Source organism: Sus scrofa, chromosome 4 (genome assembly GCF_054392235.1).
Source record: "Sus scrofa isolate SSC_HxYL_T2T_F1_AM1 chromosome 4, Sscrofa_HxYL_maternal_Yorkshire_Landrace_v2.0, whole genome shotgun sequence".
Taxonomy (NCBI): Eukaryota; Metazoa; Chordata; class Mammalia; order Artiodactyla; family Suidae; genus Sus; species Sus scrofa.
Genome location: NC_139386.1, coordinates 43,822,422 through 43,838,987, shown reverse-complemented (window position 1 = coordinate 43,838,987; position 16,566 = coordinate 43,822,422). Strand labels below are relative to the sequence as shown.

Here is a 16,566-nt window from a genome sequence, read left to right as displayed (position 1 = left end):
TCACCATCAGTGAGACAACCAGATATCATGTGTCTCATTAAGTGTTATGAAATACTCTTGCCTTGAAAACAAACAAATGAGAACAGCAAGAAGGTCTGGATCTAATCTAACTTAAAACCTAACTCCTAGCTTACAGAAAATAGGAAAAAATAGAGGAATAAAGTGAATAACAAAATGAAAAAGCCAAGCCTAGAATGCTGAATACCCCATATGATAAAGAACTTGGTTTCTTTAATAATCAATAGCATGAAGGAAAAAGAGGTTTATTACAGAACACAGTTGACCCCTGAACAATATAAGTTTAAACTGCATGGGTCCAGTTATATATGGGGATATTTTTCAATAGTAAATACTACAGGTTCTACACAATCTGTGGTTGGTTGAATCTGCAAATGTAGAGAAACCATGAATCTCTGGAAGGCTGACAATAAGTGGCACACAGATTAACCTCTGCATTGTTCAAAGGTCAATTGTAAAAAAAAAAATTAAGAGACATGTAACCAAATACAGTACAGATCTTGATTATAAACCTATTTTAAATAGACATTTTGAAGACAAGGACATTTGAGTACTGTGTGGGTATTAATTTATAATAAGAGATAACTCTTTAATTCCATTAGCTGTAATAGTACTCTTTAGTAATGCAGAAAAAAAAAAAAACCCTAACAAATAACAAACACACCAAAATTCTTGTCAGGGATGCATACTGAGATTTTTATAGGTAAAACATCAGCATTTTTGAGTTTTGCTTTAAAATACCTCAGGTTACAGAAATGGGTGAAGTATATAAAAGAGTGGCAAAATATTGGCACTTGTTGAAACTAGGTGAAGGGTAGATTGAGGTTCATTGTACTATTCTTTCCAGTTGTATGCAATGCGTGTGGTTACTAATGTATAAGAAAGCAAGCCAGTGAGAGGAAGAGATAGTAGAAAAAAAGGTGAGGATCAATGATGATTCTAAGAGTAGGTAGAGGCAGTTAATATAGGTAAGCACATACTTAAAGTACAAGTAAAGTTCATACAAACAGGGAACGTGCAAGAGTTTTGAGAATTTAGAAATGAGGTAATAGGAGAGATGGTAAAGAGTGAGAGAAGCGAGCAAGCACACTCAAATAAGATGCCTACAAGGGCACTTGCCATCTAGATCATAGATGTTTAGGAACTAGCAGAATAATATGTTTTTATGTCTGGGTTATTTCTCTTTGGTGCACCAACTTCTCCCACACTGCTGTTTTATCTAAAGCATCCTAATGAGGTCTGAGACTATGACCTCCACCTCATGGTCATTATAGCAAGAGCTATATTTGGCCATGTTTATTTATAAAACATTCTTTACCAAAAACTGCTGCAATTTAAGAGACTTTAAAAAATGTCTTTAACCTCACTTTATAAATAGCAAAACAGGAAAAAAAAATCTCTGAATTGTGTGATGTACAGAGAAGGCAATCCACTGAAGACCTGCCTTGTCACATTCAATAGAGCAACTGCAGAAGCAATTTGTTACAAGCAGATGGATAGTTGAACACTGAAAAGGATGATAAACTAGAACAAAATTAGATATTGAAATCAATTTCTTTTAGGCTTACGATGAAACTTCAGATTTACACAAACAATTGTATTTGAAGAAGTCAGAAAAAAAATGCCATACCAAGATGGGTGCCCGTGAAAACAGAACTTTACACATGCTATAGCCTTTATAGCCGCCATGTACTTGGTTGGTCCAAATATTTATAGTTCATTGTTATGACTGCCAAAACTGGCAACCACAAGGATTGTTGTCTCAATTAGGACAGTAAACAGATTGTCTCTTTTTTTAATGAAAAAATCTAAAATGTAATACTTCACAGTTTAACATGTTTATTCATCTAAACGAGCTAAAAAATAATGGTGCGACATCTGTTCGAGAGGCATTGGTACCTCAAATTTTGGCTGCCTCCCCACCAATTTGGTTGTTGTTTTAAAAAATGAAGAATAGGAGGGGGTACTGTCATCAAAAAAAAATCTTCTGGCATGTAAAGTATCTTATTTTTCTTGAAATAAGTATCTCATGTCTGTTGCTAGGGATAAAAAAAATGTTTAACAAGGAGGCACAATGCTGAATACGACAGCAGTTCAATTGTTTTAAATGCATTTACTGACCCACTATGGATATTTCCACAGTAGTACAGTTCTTTAAATGACTCTCCAAATTCCCGCTATACTTTTCTGTGGAGTTAAAACCTATACAAAAGAGTAAAGCATTTCTGTAGGCACTGCATTCATCTGTTACAGTTTTGTTTTTGTTTTGTTTTTTTTTTTAACTGTGAGTTGCACTGATTTTAAATATGGTGTCAATGGAACAAAATCTAGCAAATATTCTATCCATGCTGCACTGGAGGAATTCTAATAAAAGAAGGCAGTGCCGCTAAGGGGAGAGTGTAAGAATTTCCCCAGAGAAGACCCAGGTAAGTACAAAGAAACCTAATTGTTCATAAAGAGCAAAAAAAAAAAAATCTTAGTCTCCGGCTCAACAACCTTATGTTATGAATAAGTACATTAAATTTTAAAATTTAAGTTTCATTTCCAGAAGTTTATTTCTGAAGCTTATCTAAAGCATAACTTGATCTACTGAATTATCAATGACTATATCATTTTAGAATCTGGAAAATAAAGCACTTTAGTGTTCATTATATAAGCACTATAATGAAACTTAGTTTTAGTTTCAATGGGAGTGAAGATGTAGACTAAGTTGAATTTAAAACAGAGTAAGATTTTTAATAATACTAAGAGCAAAACAGTATATTTGATTTCCTCAAAAAGAGCAATGTTTCTGTTCTAAAGCAAATTTAACACTAGTTGTCTTGATCTCAAAGAGAACCACAATGAAATCTATCTATGTCTCAATACAACCAGACCATAAATACTAAATGCTGAATTAATCAATATTGTGATTTTTTAAGTTTTATTTATTAAATGCAAACAATTTTTGATCATCTACTACATGCAAAAACTATGCCAGACTCTGAGAGAACTAAAAGGCATTAATTAAAATTTTAACATGCATTTATTAAACATGTACAGATCACTACACTACAGGAATTACAGAAATGAATAGTCTCAGGAGCTTGCAAGCATAGGTTGGGGTGGGAATATTTCTCCTACCTTTATGAAAATTGAAAATATTAGAAAATCTTCAAGTATTTAGCCCCTTAAAATATCAACAAACCTCATACTGGCACTAAGACAGGGTTTTAGCACATTTGTTCTAAAAGAAATTATAGATGAGGTTTTATTTTTATAACATCTCCACTCAAATGAATTTATATATTCTTTATTTTTCATGCAGGATAAAACCAGCAACGCTTCAGGCTTCATTCACAGTGTTTCATAGGCTCTATGTTAAGTCCAGCTGCATTAGTTGAAATTTATTCTGCAGAGAGTATGTTAACATTCTAACATATGATAAATTCTAACATACTGAAAGGTCATTATAATTTTTCTGTTTTTGTCTTCCGAATTACTCTGAGAAGTGAATTATTGCAGGGAGAAAACCCATGCCCAAAATTTGTCTGGTGCCAGTCTCAGATTTATGCCAAATACCACGCAGTATTCAAAAGTGTAGTCCTCTGAAACTGTAGGCCGGATATCACCTCCTCGTCTTCAAAGTTTCAATCCAGACTTCAACCTGGGATTTCTCTACAGAGGATTGGCTGCTTCCCAGTTAATGTGAGTTTGAAAAATTTGCATTTCATGAAAACAGTGTTCTGTAAATATACATTGTTTCACTTTACCTTCTATTTATTAATATCAGAGTTCAGCTTTTAGGATTTACCATCAATCAATCAATCATATAAACGTATTAGCCATAGGCTCGGAGTATTGATAAAACTAAGTAGTCAAACTTGCTTAATAATTATACTATGCTTAGGCAAACATTCATTACTATCAGAAATAACATTTTTTTTTCTCCAAAAGAATACCTCAAGGGAGGAACAGGATAGTAAAGTTTTTTTTTTTTTTTTTTTTTTTTTCTTCCCAGAGTAATGAATTTTCGACATTTCCAAGAGTATAATCATCTATTTTAAATACTGTAAATCCTGTTATATCTCACTTGGATAGGTATCTAAAAAACAATTATTACATTCCCTTGCATTTAAATTACCACTGAAATTGGAAATAATCTTTATTTAATATAACTGTATTTAACACCAGATGGGAGGGGAAATAACTAAATGAAAATTGTTCACGTAAATGTGATAGGAGTGGGGAAAGCAGTATTTCTTGACATGTGGCCTGTCACTCAGGAAAGAAAAGACCCATCATATCCAAAATGCCAGCTTGGATATTCCCTTGCCACCCACTTCACGAACAGACATACCACATGGCATTAAATGCTGCAACCTTTCCTAAAAATGCCACTTGGATTGGTCCACTGTGGTGAGTGTGTAGGAACTCTTGGTCTGTCTCTTAAGTTTGCAATTTTTTAGGGGAAGAATCCAGTAAGTAGCACTAGCTAAATTTTGCCCTCAGATATTTGGCATAAATGATCTGTGAGGATACTGGAACTTTTGGCTGTTTTCACACTGATGAAATAAATTATGCTACCTGAAAAAATTCTACAGAACATAGAGCTACACAGCCACATTCAATTATTTGCAAAAGTACTTATCAAAACTTTCTTCTGTTGGTGAGTATGGAAACAATCTTAACATTTTATTTACTATTTGTAATTATAATGTATTAACCATAAAACACTATATGCACGTTTCAAAATATTCATTTTCTGTACAGATTTAAATAAGATAGTAACTGTCAACCCTGCTGTGGACACATATTTTTCCATTTTCTAAGCTTATGTATTCATGCATTGTAAAAATATTTAAAAATTCCATTACTGGTAGAAAATATTGACTACATTGTTCTTTATACTCCAACAAATGTAAAACACCATGAAAAGTTATATAAACAGAAAACTACATATATGAGTAATATAAGACATCTATTTTCTTCTATCACTTACTGTTCACGAAAGAGTTCTAATTGACTTAATTCTCCAGAGACAAAATATAATTTTATAAAACAAGTTTGTATTGTTCAGATATAAGAGACAACCCAAGAAAATGATTCTGAGTAGGTTGGACTTCTGCTATTACTGTTGTGTGAAAAAGACTGCACAAGTAGACGACAGATTGTTACATAGCTTCCTAACAAGAGGGGCAAACTGATACTGCAAGCAGCCAGAACGACATAATTAAAATAGAATTCCAAGTTTATATTAATATAGTAATAAGTTAATTAAAATCAAGATCAACTGAACTTTCTATTTACACCAGTTCAGACAGCCCAAGAGGAAAGAAACTCTATTTTAGAGACATATGTGACTCTTTGAGCTTCTGTCATCCAGGTGCCATTTCTGATGGAGCACATGTGCACTGAACAGTTGGCAAAGGAGGAAAAAGATTACTGTAGATGTATGTGCAGATAGTTTCTCTAATGATATAAAATACGTCTGGAAGGAAAGCAGGGCTTCTTTGTAAAATGAAAAATTTCCCATGACTTTCCTTTCCTTCTTAGGCTCTGAATGTGACTAGAGAATGTTTCTGTAAATGAGGATATATACTTTTACTTATGATGTATATGGAACAAAAATAGATTTAAAATCTCTTATGGAGTTATACACATAAATTGGCTAAGACATTCAAAGAATTTAGGATCTGTTTTCCATTTTATCTAAATGCACCGTGAAAAGGTTACCTGTCAAAGTAGAAAGATTTATAAAAGTATCCGGTAGCATACATTACACTACATTGCTAGGTAAAGTTCTTTTCTTGATATCCTATGCAACTATCTAAAAAGATATTTTCTGCAAACTGAAAATACCAGCAGAAAGAATTCAAGATGTTGCTGTCTCAGTACTTCAGAAAGTATTGGTCCCAAGAGGTGCTTTTATAAAATTATTTCCTTCTCATGCATTCATTGCTGCTTAACTAATCTTCATCTGGTTCCAGATCAGGGTCAGCATCTGCAGACAGTCTGAGATAAAAGAAAGCATAGAAAGCCAGTAGGAGGGCCAATATAGCCGCAAGTACAAGGCCAACTTCCTGCAGAAGAAAAGCAGATTTGAAATTCATGAAATGAGATTGATTAATGTTATCAGATTCATGAGATAAACAAACTCACAGTCTAGAATGAATAATCACATTCTTTTTAATACTTTCATTAAGCAAAGAAACTTACTTTATACTTGACCATAACCATTATAATGGCAAGTACACTGGCGGGTGATTCATATCTATTATTACCTTTATTTAATTTCCTTGTATTTTTCTAATAGTTAAATTAACATTTATAGGTTTAATATATATTTTCATAGTTTGGACATCAAAATGTTGGATGCAAGCGATGTAGTTCAATGTAGTTTGTGCCTACACAGTTTATATTTCTCTGTTTGAGTATGTTTAACTTTATTTCTTATTTATTATTAATTACAGCATCTGGACACAGTTCAAAGAAAAAAATCACTCTTTTTCTAGTGGGAAGAAACTACATAACCAGTTAGTAGATTATGTCTCTGTAAACATCTTTATTAAATATTCTTTTGTCAAAACTCTTGTTTTTAAATTCTAAATTCTATTGTTTACAATATGGCAGAACAAAACAGAGTACTCTTAGATCATGAAGTGTGATACAGTATTAATTATCACAGCTATGAAGGATGGTCCAGGATACTTCATTTGGTGATTTGATGTGGATTACACTAATCAATCATGTTGAAGTAATAGCCACATATAGATGGAAAAAATTACATTATATTTCAAAAACTTTTTATATACATACATACAATGAAGGAACTTCCTCAATATTAACGTATCATTTTGCTAAACAGAAAAAAGAATAGTGCCAGTACAGTTTCCTAACAGGCCTAAATATTCCTTTCTAATTCTCACTTTTATAGCACACCTCTTCCTGATGTGATTTTATGGAGAAGCAATTTATTTGCATTTACACAAGGGTAGTTGACATTTCATAAGAATGCAAAATTAATAATTCAACATATGCTACCTAATAAACTTTAAAAAATTAAAATGAATTTGGTTTATAATCAACATGTAATTTTTGCCCAAATGTTGAAAGTAAAAATGGACAGTACATATGTATTTTTAGCTTTATAATTTCATTTTTTAGATTTCCAAACTATGAAAATAAATATTAATAAGAACCATGGGGTTGAAATGCTTAGTGTCATCTATTTTTGTAAGATCTGATTTCTCAATCTACTATATCAATATAATGTCAAATTAAAGTGAATTTTTCTCTGTTGCAGTTGAAACACTTTGGCATCTCAAAAGGGCATGGCAGCATCAGACAGGTTTCATTTATTTTCTTGTATCCACAGCTGTGCTCCCAGACCCATCTGGTTACACAGCTACTAATTTTAAGAGGATGTAATAAACAAGTGACACACAACTGCAAACTCCATCTGTTCTGTATAGTGGACAACAAAACTATTCAACAGCAGTCACCATTCACATCTTAACATAAGAATAAAGTTTTTACTCTTGAGGGAGGCTATGATTCTCATCTCATTGATAATCACCTCTAATTGCTGCTTTTCAACTCCTCTTATCCTTCCAAACAATTCTGTATCATCTTCAGAATATTCAGAGGCATGAAAAAGGGGTTTAAGGATAGGAAGCAGAGAGCATTCATAGAATATGACATCAGAGGATCCATTAATTCAATTAAGTCTAATCAATATACTGTGGTGTGGGGTTGGGACCTAAGAAGGTACAGCAAATCATTTTTTTTCAAAATGTCCCTATTCTGTTAAGGAGAAGAGTATTGTAAAGGCTGCATGTTTGGGGGTAAATTTTAAAAATAATTCAGGATGGCGGTCATACTAATCATAACTTAGAGACCTACAGGTATTTACGACTCTCCCTGTCCTTGGCCATTTTTAGTTTCGGATGAGAAATAACAAAAAGAACAAAAATAATGCTTCCAGCTGGCTCATCCCAAGGGGTTGTCAGCAGGATCTGGTTGACATCTGAATATTTTATCTTTTGTAACAGATAAATCAAATTTTTGATCGTTATCTTTTATTATAAATTATACTTTTTAAATAAAAACAAACTAATTAACAAATACAGATTATCTTTTTCCTTCTAAATACTAAGAAATACGAGCATTTACACTCTAAAAATTGTTTTAGTGATGTTGCAATTCTTGAAAAATAATCTTCGAATTGAACAGCAACCAAATAGCAAGTATTAGTTGTGCAAATATTTTTTAGGTGGTACTGATTTCATTACTGGGTCATAAATGTTTATATTGGTAAGAGACAGGAAATAAAAACAGCTTCTCAATAGAAATTCATTCTACATTTGAAGCAATCATATTCATGTCTTATTCTGAATCATTACTGTTCCCTGAAATCATTTTCTATCACTAAACATACAGTTATAAAAACGTGCTAGAAGCCCCTGAGGGTAAAAGCCCTGTTGTATGATTTTTTTATAACTCATGATTTCTCAGTCAGTACTGTTGATTTTATATGGTAATGAAATCTGGAAGTGATTTCTTGTATAAATTCCTCCAAGACAACTATGTCTTATCTGTCATTTTATAACATTGTAAAACTCACAGCAATTTCTAAATAAATAACGGAGGACTAAGTCAGATTTATATAATCTATGTACAAGGTATATTAAAACTATGTAATGCCTTGAAAACTTTCAGCAATAATGTCCATAATACTATCTTCATAGCAAAACTAAGAACATTTAGTAATACGTAATATACTCATATGATGCAGACTTAGCTGAAGTAGGAGGTCTTCAGGCCAATAACAAGCATCCAGGGAAAGTCTTATGTATGTAAACCAATAATAGCTAACTCAAAGAAATATTTTCTCAATTAGCAAACAAGTCATAAAGGACTTTATATGCTAGGTTCAATGTTAAATGTTTTTGTTGTATTATTTCACTCTCCTGACCATACTGTGAGGTAAGTGGCATAAAATCCATTTTATAAATGTGCCAGCTTAGACTCAGGTAGATCATGGTAACAGTAAGAGGAAAGAGGTATGTCATTTTAGGCCTATTTCTTTTGTGTTCTGTTTTATTATTGCTGTTATTTTTCTATTATATGCAGCTGTTCAGATTTTCTACAGATTTAAATTATTTTAAGAGCAGAGCTATGATTCTGAAAAATAAGTAGTGAAGTGATAAAATATTATAACATTATGGTCATCCTGTATTAACTAGATAAGAGTCAAATGTAGTTGATGTTCATTAGTTCTTTGTTGCTTCTCTGACATTATCAATATGGGTAAAATCACTCACTGGGGAAATTAAATAGAATTAAATGGCAATTGCTGAAAGAAACTTTGTTATTTAAAATATACTATGCTAAAATGACAAGGCAATCAAAGTTTGACAGGGCAAACTAATTAGTATGCCAGATTTGAAATGTAAAACACTTACTTGGTTCTAACTCTAAAAAGTTTCATATCATTTTAATGGGCTCTTCACATAAAATTTAAGCAAGGTAAACAATGTTAAGATTTTTGTTTTTCATGGGTTTACAAATCAAAATGATATGATCAATTATTAAAAAGGAGCTATGTTTTGCTGGCAGAAACTTTTTGGCACATACTTTAAATTGTAAATGAAATCTAAGAAAGATATTTTTCTCATAAAAGAGAAACCAATTCTACACTGTTTTTAAAAAGACATTAGATAATTGCAATGTAAGGTAGACTTATACTAGGAATATAATTATTTCCACAACTGAAAACAATAGCAAAAATTAAAAGAGCAAATGAAAAAGAGGATGCATACAAGAAAGTGGTATATAACAATAAATGCATGGCTGCATTATTTTTCAAATTCTAATTTATATAGCTGCTCATTCTATTGTGCCACAAGTGGAGTGTGCTACCTAAATATTTTTCTAACAAAACCATACAAAACAAAAACAAAGCATTGTATTGTGAAAGATGAAAGTAAGTGACACACTGCTTTCCTGGAAGATGACAGACAATGCTCTCATTACAAGAGACAATCATCAGGTAACTAATTGCAAAATGAAAAACTAAGCCTTGGTTTTAGAAAGTTCGTGTCATGGAAATAATTTTGAAGATGAATGAAATTTCATATGAAATTAGAAGAAAACTTCAAAAGATTAATCATCTCTCTTTTAAACAAAAAGGCAATTCGCTTTTTTTTTTTCATTAAAATCTGACACACAGCATTAACTGAGGAGATTGTGTTATGAAAACATACCGCATCACACGGCAAAGCTTGATCAAAATCAGCAATCAAGAGTAAAAAGAAGGCAGTGTTTCGTGATCATAATAGCAAATTCTGGAAGACAACCAAATATATCATCTGGCAGTTCAACAGCTGTTACAGCTTGGTAGTAATACCTTGGCATTTGCTATAAGCTATAACTTAGAAAAATTGATTTTTCATCTGCCAGATAAAAACCAAAATCTCCTTTTAACATTTTAATATTTAAATAAAATATACATACTAGTCGCTTTAATTTTACTCATTTGACAGTATAGCCATCAAATTAATTTTTCTATTTATAGTTTAATTTGGCTCTAAATACTTGGCAAAGAGTTGACATGGGTAATAATGGAAATGTAGTTTTGCTGAACTTCTTGTGCTGACACATTGGATTAATATCTGCTAACAACGTTCTCAGTTGCTTTTATCCCTCTTAAGCAGTCAAAACACTGGTTTACTAAAAGAACAAATTTGGGAGCATCATTAGAATTTCATCATAGAGCATACTGACAACAAAAATAATAAATGAGTAAAATTACATAATTAATGATCTAAGTGTATACAATTATAATGAGAACTTAACCATAAAATAAAACTTATTGCAAGTGAGAGAAGCTTTTGATCCAGGCCACAAACAGAGAAAAAAATATATTGCAACTTTAAGTGTAACTGGTTCTCTGAAATGACAATGGGTCTTATTCTAAGACCTGATAAAATCTGAGGATGGGAAAGTTGTCTGTCATTAAGGTAATCGTATATAAAAAACCTTTAATTCTGGCACTTAGATTTTAAATTATCATAGAACATTTAAAATTCAACTTTTATGCAATCCAGTTTTAGAAAATGAAATGGCATGCATATATCAAATTTTAAATTTATTAAATGCAGGTACCTTTATGCCTATTGCTGTTTTCTTTGCTTCTGCTTTTAATTTGGTTGCTCGTAAAATAGGTTTGGTTTTTTTATAATCCTGTTTACCTAGAAAGACATAATTTTAGACAATGAGCTATAACTCAAGTTTAACAGCCATCTGAAATGTCAAAGGGCCTTTAAATAGAGTAAAACTGGGACACAAAGTTGAAAAGTACTTCCCAGCTATGGAAATCATAAATTTGTCACCCTAAGGTCAACTTTTCATCCTCTCTTACCTTTTCAGGAAGAAGATTTGACAGACATCTTGATTTGCTGTCAGTGAATACCAAAAAAAGATAAAGATATTCTTTTAGAGAATAAGACGTTTAAAGTAAAGAGTAAATCTTTAGAAGCATTTGGAAACAAATGAGGAATTAAAGGAATATACATAAAATCCCATTAAGTAGGTAAAGTTAACTTGGTCTTCATAATTGAAGAATGACAGTTCACTAGAAATGTATTTTATTATGGATATATTATATATTCAATAATCAATTTGAGAAATATCTTTAAGTTTTCTCTAAGAAACTAAAGAAAGATCTGTAAATAATTAACTTTCAGCTGCTGAATTCATTAGAAAAAATATTTAACTTTGGTTTGCCCTCAATAGAGGACTGAATAAATATGGCTAGATAAATGATGTAGGATAGCTATATCTAGATATTAGTTTCAATCTTCTCTGCAACACTTAACAACCAAAACCGAACAAAACTGAGTTAGTGTCACCAAATTTGCATTTTTGTGTGGTACCATCTAGTAAGCCCACTAATGAGTGAAAAAAGAGCTATTACACAGCCTGTGAGGAAAACTGATTTAACAATAACAACAACAAAAGACTAGAAAAATGTACTTTTTTGTTGACTAAACTCTTAGCTAGGAATTGAGTCAAATGAGTCTCAAATATGAATAAGGATATATATATATGATATTGTGTATATACAAGTATATCCTTCTGTGTGGGGGTTAACATTTGATTGTATCATCTCTTTTGCTATTTTATATACTCCTATTTAGCCGGGTTATTTTTATCTTATTCCTTTTCTTTCAATGATCAGTTACTTTCCAAGACTTACCCTGTATTTTCTTTATCTAAATAATACAACTTATAACTTTAAATTCCACATCTTCCTCACACTGAAGTAAATCTGAAAGCAGTTTATCTAAATTACATAATCAAAATTTAATGTGCAATATATTTCTTAATGTGTTTGCTAATGATTCAAAAGTACCTTTAAAATTCCATACAGATTTTTAGAATTAGAAATGGCAGGGAGACGTGAGTCAAATATATGGGAGTAATGAAGAAATGTTATATTTGTTTGGCTAAATAACTGCTTTTTTTTTTTTTTTAAAGGAGTGTATGCCATTTCATTAACAGCAATACTGTAGCAGTCATTCTGGATCTATGAACATGCAAAAGCTTAATAAATATTATTTGATGATGGGGTTTAATGATCCAGAAATGAACCAATTGTAAAAATATACAGCAAAAGATCTAAATTTAAATTAAGAATGAACAAAATACAGAAAACTATTACTCTGACCCATTTTAAATTAGCAACATTTAATTTTGCTGAAAAAACCCTGACAAGTGTTCACTCTGATTTCACATCTCAACAGTCAAACTATTCATGTCATTATTCCTGCTGAGATATAAACAGTTCAGAACAATGAAACTGGTGACACATCAAATGTCTCCACTCAGGGTTACAAAGCAAATTTCTAATGAAAATCTAAAAATAAATTTCAAAATTATGGTTTTGAGGCCAAGAAGTCATTTCTTTTTCTTTTTTATTAGAGATGATTTACAGTGTTATGTCAGTTTCTCCTGTACAGCATGGTGACCCAGTCATACATATATATACATTATTGCTCTCATACTATTTTCTATCATGTTCTATCCCAAGAGATAGGATGTAGTTCCCTGTGATATACAGTAGGACTTCACTGCTAATCCATTCTAAATGTAATAGTGTGCAAAAAGTCATTTCTTATGTTATCTTATTTATGCCCTAAAATAAACTCTGGGTGCAATGGGGACAAAATAAACAAAAAAGGATTCTCTTAACTCATCTACTTGTTTCTTCTTCTTCTTCTTCTTCTTCTTCTTTTTTTTTTCTCTTTTTAGGGCCACACCCACAGCATATCAATATTCCCAGGCAAGGGGTTGAACTGGAGCTGTAGCTGCTGGCATACACCACAGCCACAGCAATGCCAGATCCAAGCCATGTCTGTGACCTACACCACACTTACGGCAATGCCAGATCCTTAACCCACTGAGTGAGGCCAGGGATCTACCTGCATCCTCATGGATATTAGTCAGGTTCATTAACACTGAGTCACAATGGGAACTCCTTAACTCATCTGCTTTTCATAGACGTATGCAATATTCTGGATGATGTGTCTGTCATAAAACAGATTCAAATATACCTCAAAGAGTCAATATTAAAGTGAGATTTTTATCACTCTATTTCACTTGCCATTGGCTAATAATGTGTTCTATTTCAACTCCTATAAGCTCTTAGAGAATAATACTTCTAGATTTCTATTAAGGTTGATATGAAATTTGAAGTAGTATTTATAATAAATAGTTGTTGTTTTTTTAAATTACTGTACACCTGGTGCTTCTCCAAATAGTGCATCTGTCATTAATTTAGCATTCTCCTTGCTGACTATGATATCCAAAAGTATATATTGCAAAATGTGGTTTCAGTCTAGTAAGTGAAAACGTTTACGGGGCATCTGTTAAGTTCTTTATAAGTAAAACCAGATCTTTCCATTATACCTAAAGAGATTTTTAATATTTTAATTTTTTATGACTTCAAGAAAAATACCTATGACCATATGATTATAAAAAATATAAAATAAGAATCTCCTTACTTCTGGGTACTTATACCTAGGAAAAATACATTTATATAATCCAGAATTTATATGTAGATAGCTTCTTAAATAAAATTAGAACTGGTTTTGGCTGTATCAATAATGCAATAACCAAAGTAGCTATTTAGAAATTGCTTATTATATTTTATATGAGAAATTCACCCAGATAATTCAAGCCTATAAAGCCAATATGAGGCCTCAAGCATCTAGTTTCTAGTTCTAGTTTCTAGTTAATCATATTTCTATATTTTCATTTCTTATGATAATTTAAGTAACAAAAATTTTCCCCCTACCTCCACAATTTCTGATGGACTGATTTATGCTTCTTCCCTGTAATATAATCCTATTATATTACTTTGTTATATTTTATTTTAAAATTATCACACAGTGAAGTCAACTTTTTTTACTTTTGGCTTACAGTTCTATGAATTTTAATGCTTATGTATGGATTCACATAATTACTACTATAATCAGCATACAGAAAAGTTATATCATTCCAAAAACTCTCTGGCACTATCCTTCTATACACACCCTTCCTCCCAGCCATAACTCCTGGCAACTGCTGATCTATTGTCCATTTCAATAGCTTTGTCTTTTCAATAATGTGGCAATACGTGGCAAGGGTTTCTTTATTCAGCATTAAGGCCTTTAAATTTCACCCAATTTATATGTATCAGCAGTTCATTCTTCTCTACTGCTGATTAGTATTCCATTATAGGAAGGTATGAGAGTTTGTTTATCTATTCGTTCACTGAAGCACATTTGGGTTATGTCCAGTGTTTAGTAGGTATGACAAAGAATACTATAAAAACAGGTATATAGATTTTTATGTGAACATAAGTTTTCATTTGTCTATGGTAGGATTGCTGAGTCATATGGTAAGTATATATTTAACTTTGTAAGACATTGACAACCATTTTCTGGAGTGACGATATCATTTTGTATTCCCATCAGTGATGAACAGGAGTTCTGGCAGCTTTATACCATCACTAGCATTTGGTGTTTTATGAGATTATCTAATTTTTTGGTGTACAACTGTTAAAAGTATTTCCTTATCCATTTTATATGTGTTAAGGTTAATAGTAGTGTACCTTGTCTCACTATTTGTATTAGTAATTTGTTCTTTATTTTTTCCTTAGATAGTTTAACTAAAGATTTTTCAATATTGTTGATCTTTCAAAATAAGAAACTTTATGTTTTGTTGATTTTTTCCTACTGTTTTTCTTTTTTTGAGTTTTTTTTTTATTTCCATTCTAATTTTTATTATTTTCTCCTTCAGGTTGCTTTGAATTTAGTTTGTTCTTCTTTTTCTAATTTGTTTAGATGGAAATTAGGTTATTGATTTGAAATTATTCTTCTTTATTAATGTAATCATTAACGAGTATAAATTAAGTACTGCTTTATCAGCGTCTCATAAATCAGCAAGAAGAAAAATGTTATATACAAAAACACATGCAGGGAGTTCCTGTTGTGGTGCAGTGGTTAACGAATCTGACTAGGAACTATGAGGTTGCAGGTTCGATCCCTGGCCTTGCTCAGTGGGTTAAGGATCTGGCGTTGCCATGAGCTGTGGTGTAGGTTGCAGACACGTCTTGGATCCCGTGTTGCTGTGGCTCTGGTGTAGGCCGGAGGCTGCAGCTCCACTTCAACCCCTAGCCTGGGAACCTCCATATGCAGCAGGAGTGGCCCTAGAAAAGGCAAAAAGACAAAAAAAATGCAGATATTATATTTATGTATGCAGTTGCTTTTACTGGTGTTAACTTACTTTTTCTGTTTGAGAATTCCAGTTACTGCCTTGTTTACATTCATTTCAGTATGAAGTAATTTCTTTATTGTCTCTTGTAGGGCAGGTGTGTTATTGACAAATTACCTGGTTTTGTTTATCCAGTACATCTCAATATCTCCCTTTTTTGAAGGGTAGTTTGCTGGCTATAGAATGCTTGGTCGACAGCCTTTTGCTTTCAGCATATAATATGTCATGAATTACTTTTTACTTGCTACTCTCAAGATACACTTTTATGTTTGACTATGTTGTGACCAGGTGTGGTTTTCTTTGAGTTTATCCTACTCAGAATTTTGTGAAGGTCTAGTACATACATATTATACTTTTTCATCATACTAGAGAAAGTTTTAGACATTACCTTTTCAAGCATTCTTTCTTTCAAAGGGAATGCATATTCCTGGAGAAATTTAAGGAATATTTATCAAAAACTAAATATGCTGATTATTTTCAAAACCTATTTATTTCCTCACTGTGGCTAGTTGGTCTTGAAGACTAACAGAGTACTATTAAACTTGTGGTAGATCTTATAACTGTACTTATTGTAGCAGAATATAAATGTTCTTTACACATGGTCACAATCAGTTAATCTATCCAGTGCATTTTATCCTTAAACTCTGATCACAGATACCACAAGAGACGACCTGCCTTTACTGGAAGGGATAGCAGTACATTTACAGACCTGCTTGTAAACTAAATTAACTCTCCATCTAGTGCTAC

At 32.0% G+C, this 16,566-nt stretch overlaps 1 protein-coding gene across 27 annotated transcripts in view; it reads right to left on the bottom strand.

Annotated features, from left to right (window-relative positions):
- Positions 1-2,924: 2,924 nt before the first annotated feature.
- TRIQK (triple QxxK/R motif containing) overlaps positions 2,925-16,566 on the bottom strand; it is an 86,624-nt gene continuing 72,982 nt past the window's right edge. For all 27 annotated transcript variants that reach the window (XM_085022073.1, XM_085022069.1, XM_085022063.1 and 24 more), the window contains 2 exons: positions 11,167-11,252; positions 2,925-6,080 (listed from right to left, as the gene is read on the bottom strand). In XM_085022073.1, the coding sequence (XP_084878199.1) occupies positions 5,967-6,080; positions 11,167-11,252 (200 nt within the window). In that variant the 3' untranslated portion in view covers positions 2,925-5,966. The remainder of the gene's footprint in view (positions 6,081-11,166; positions 11,253-16,566) is intronic.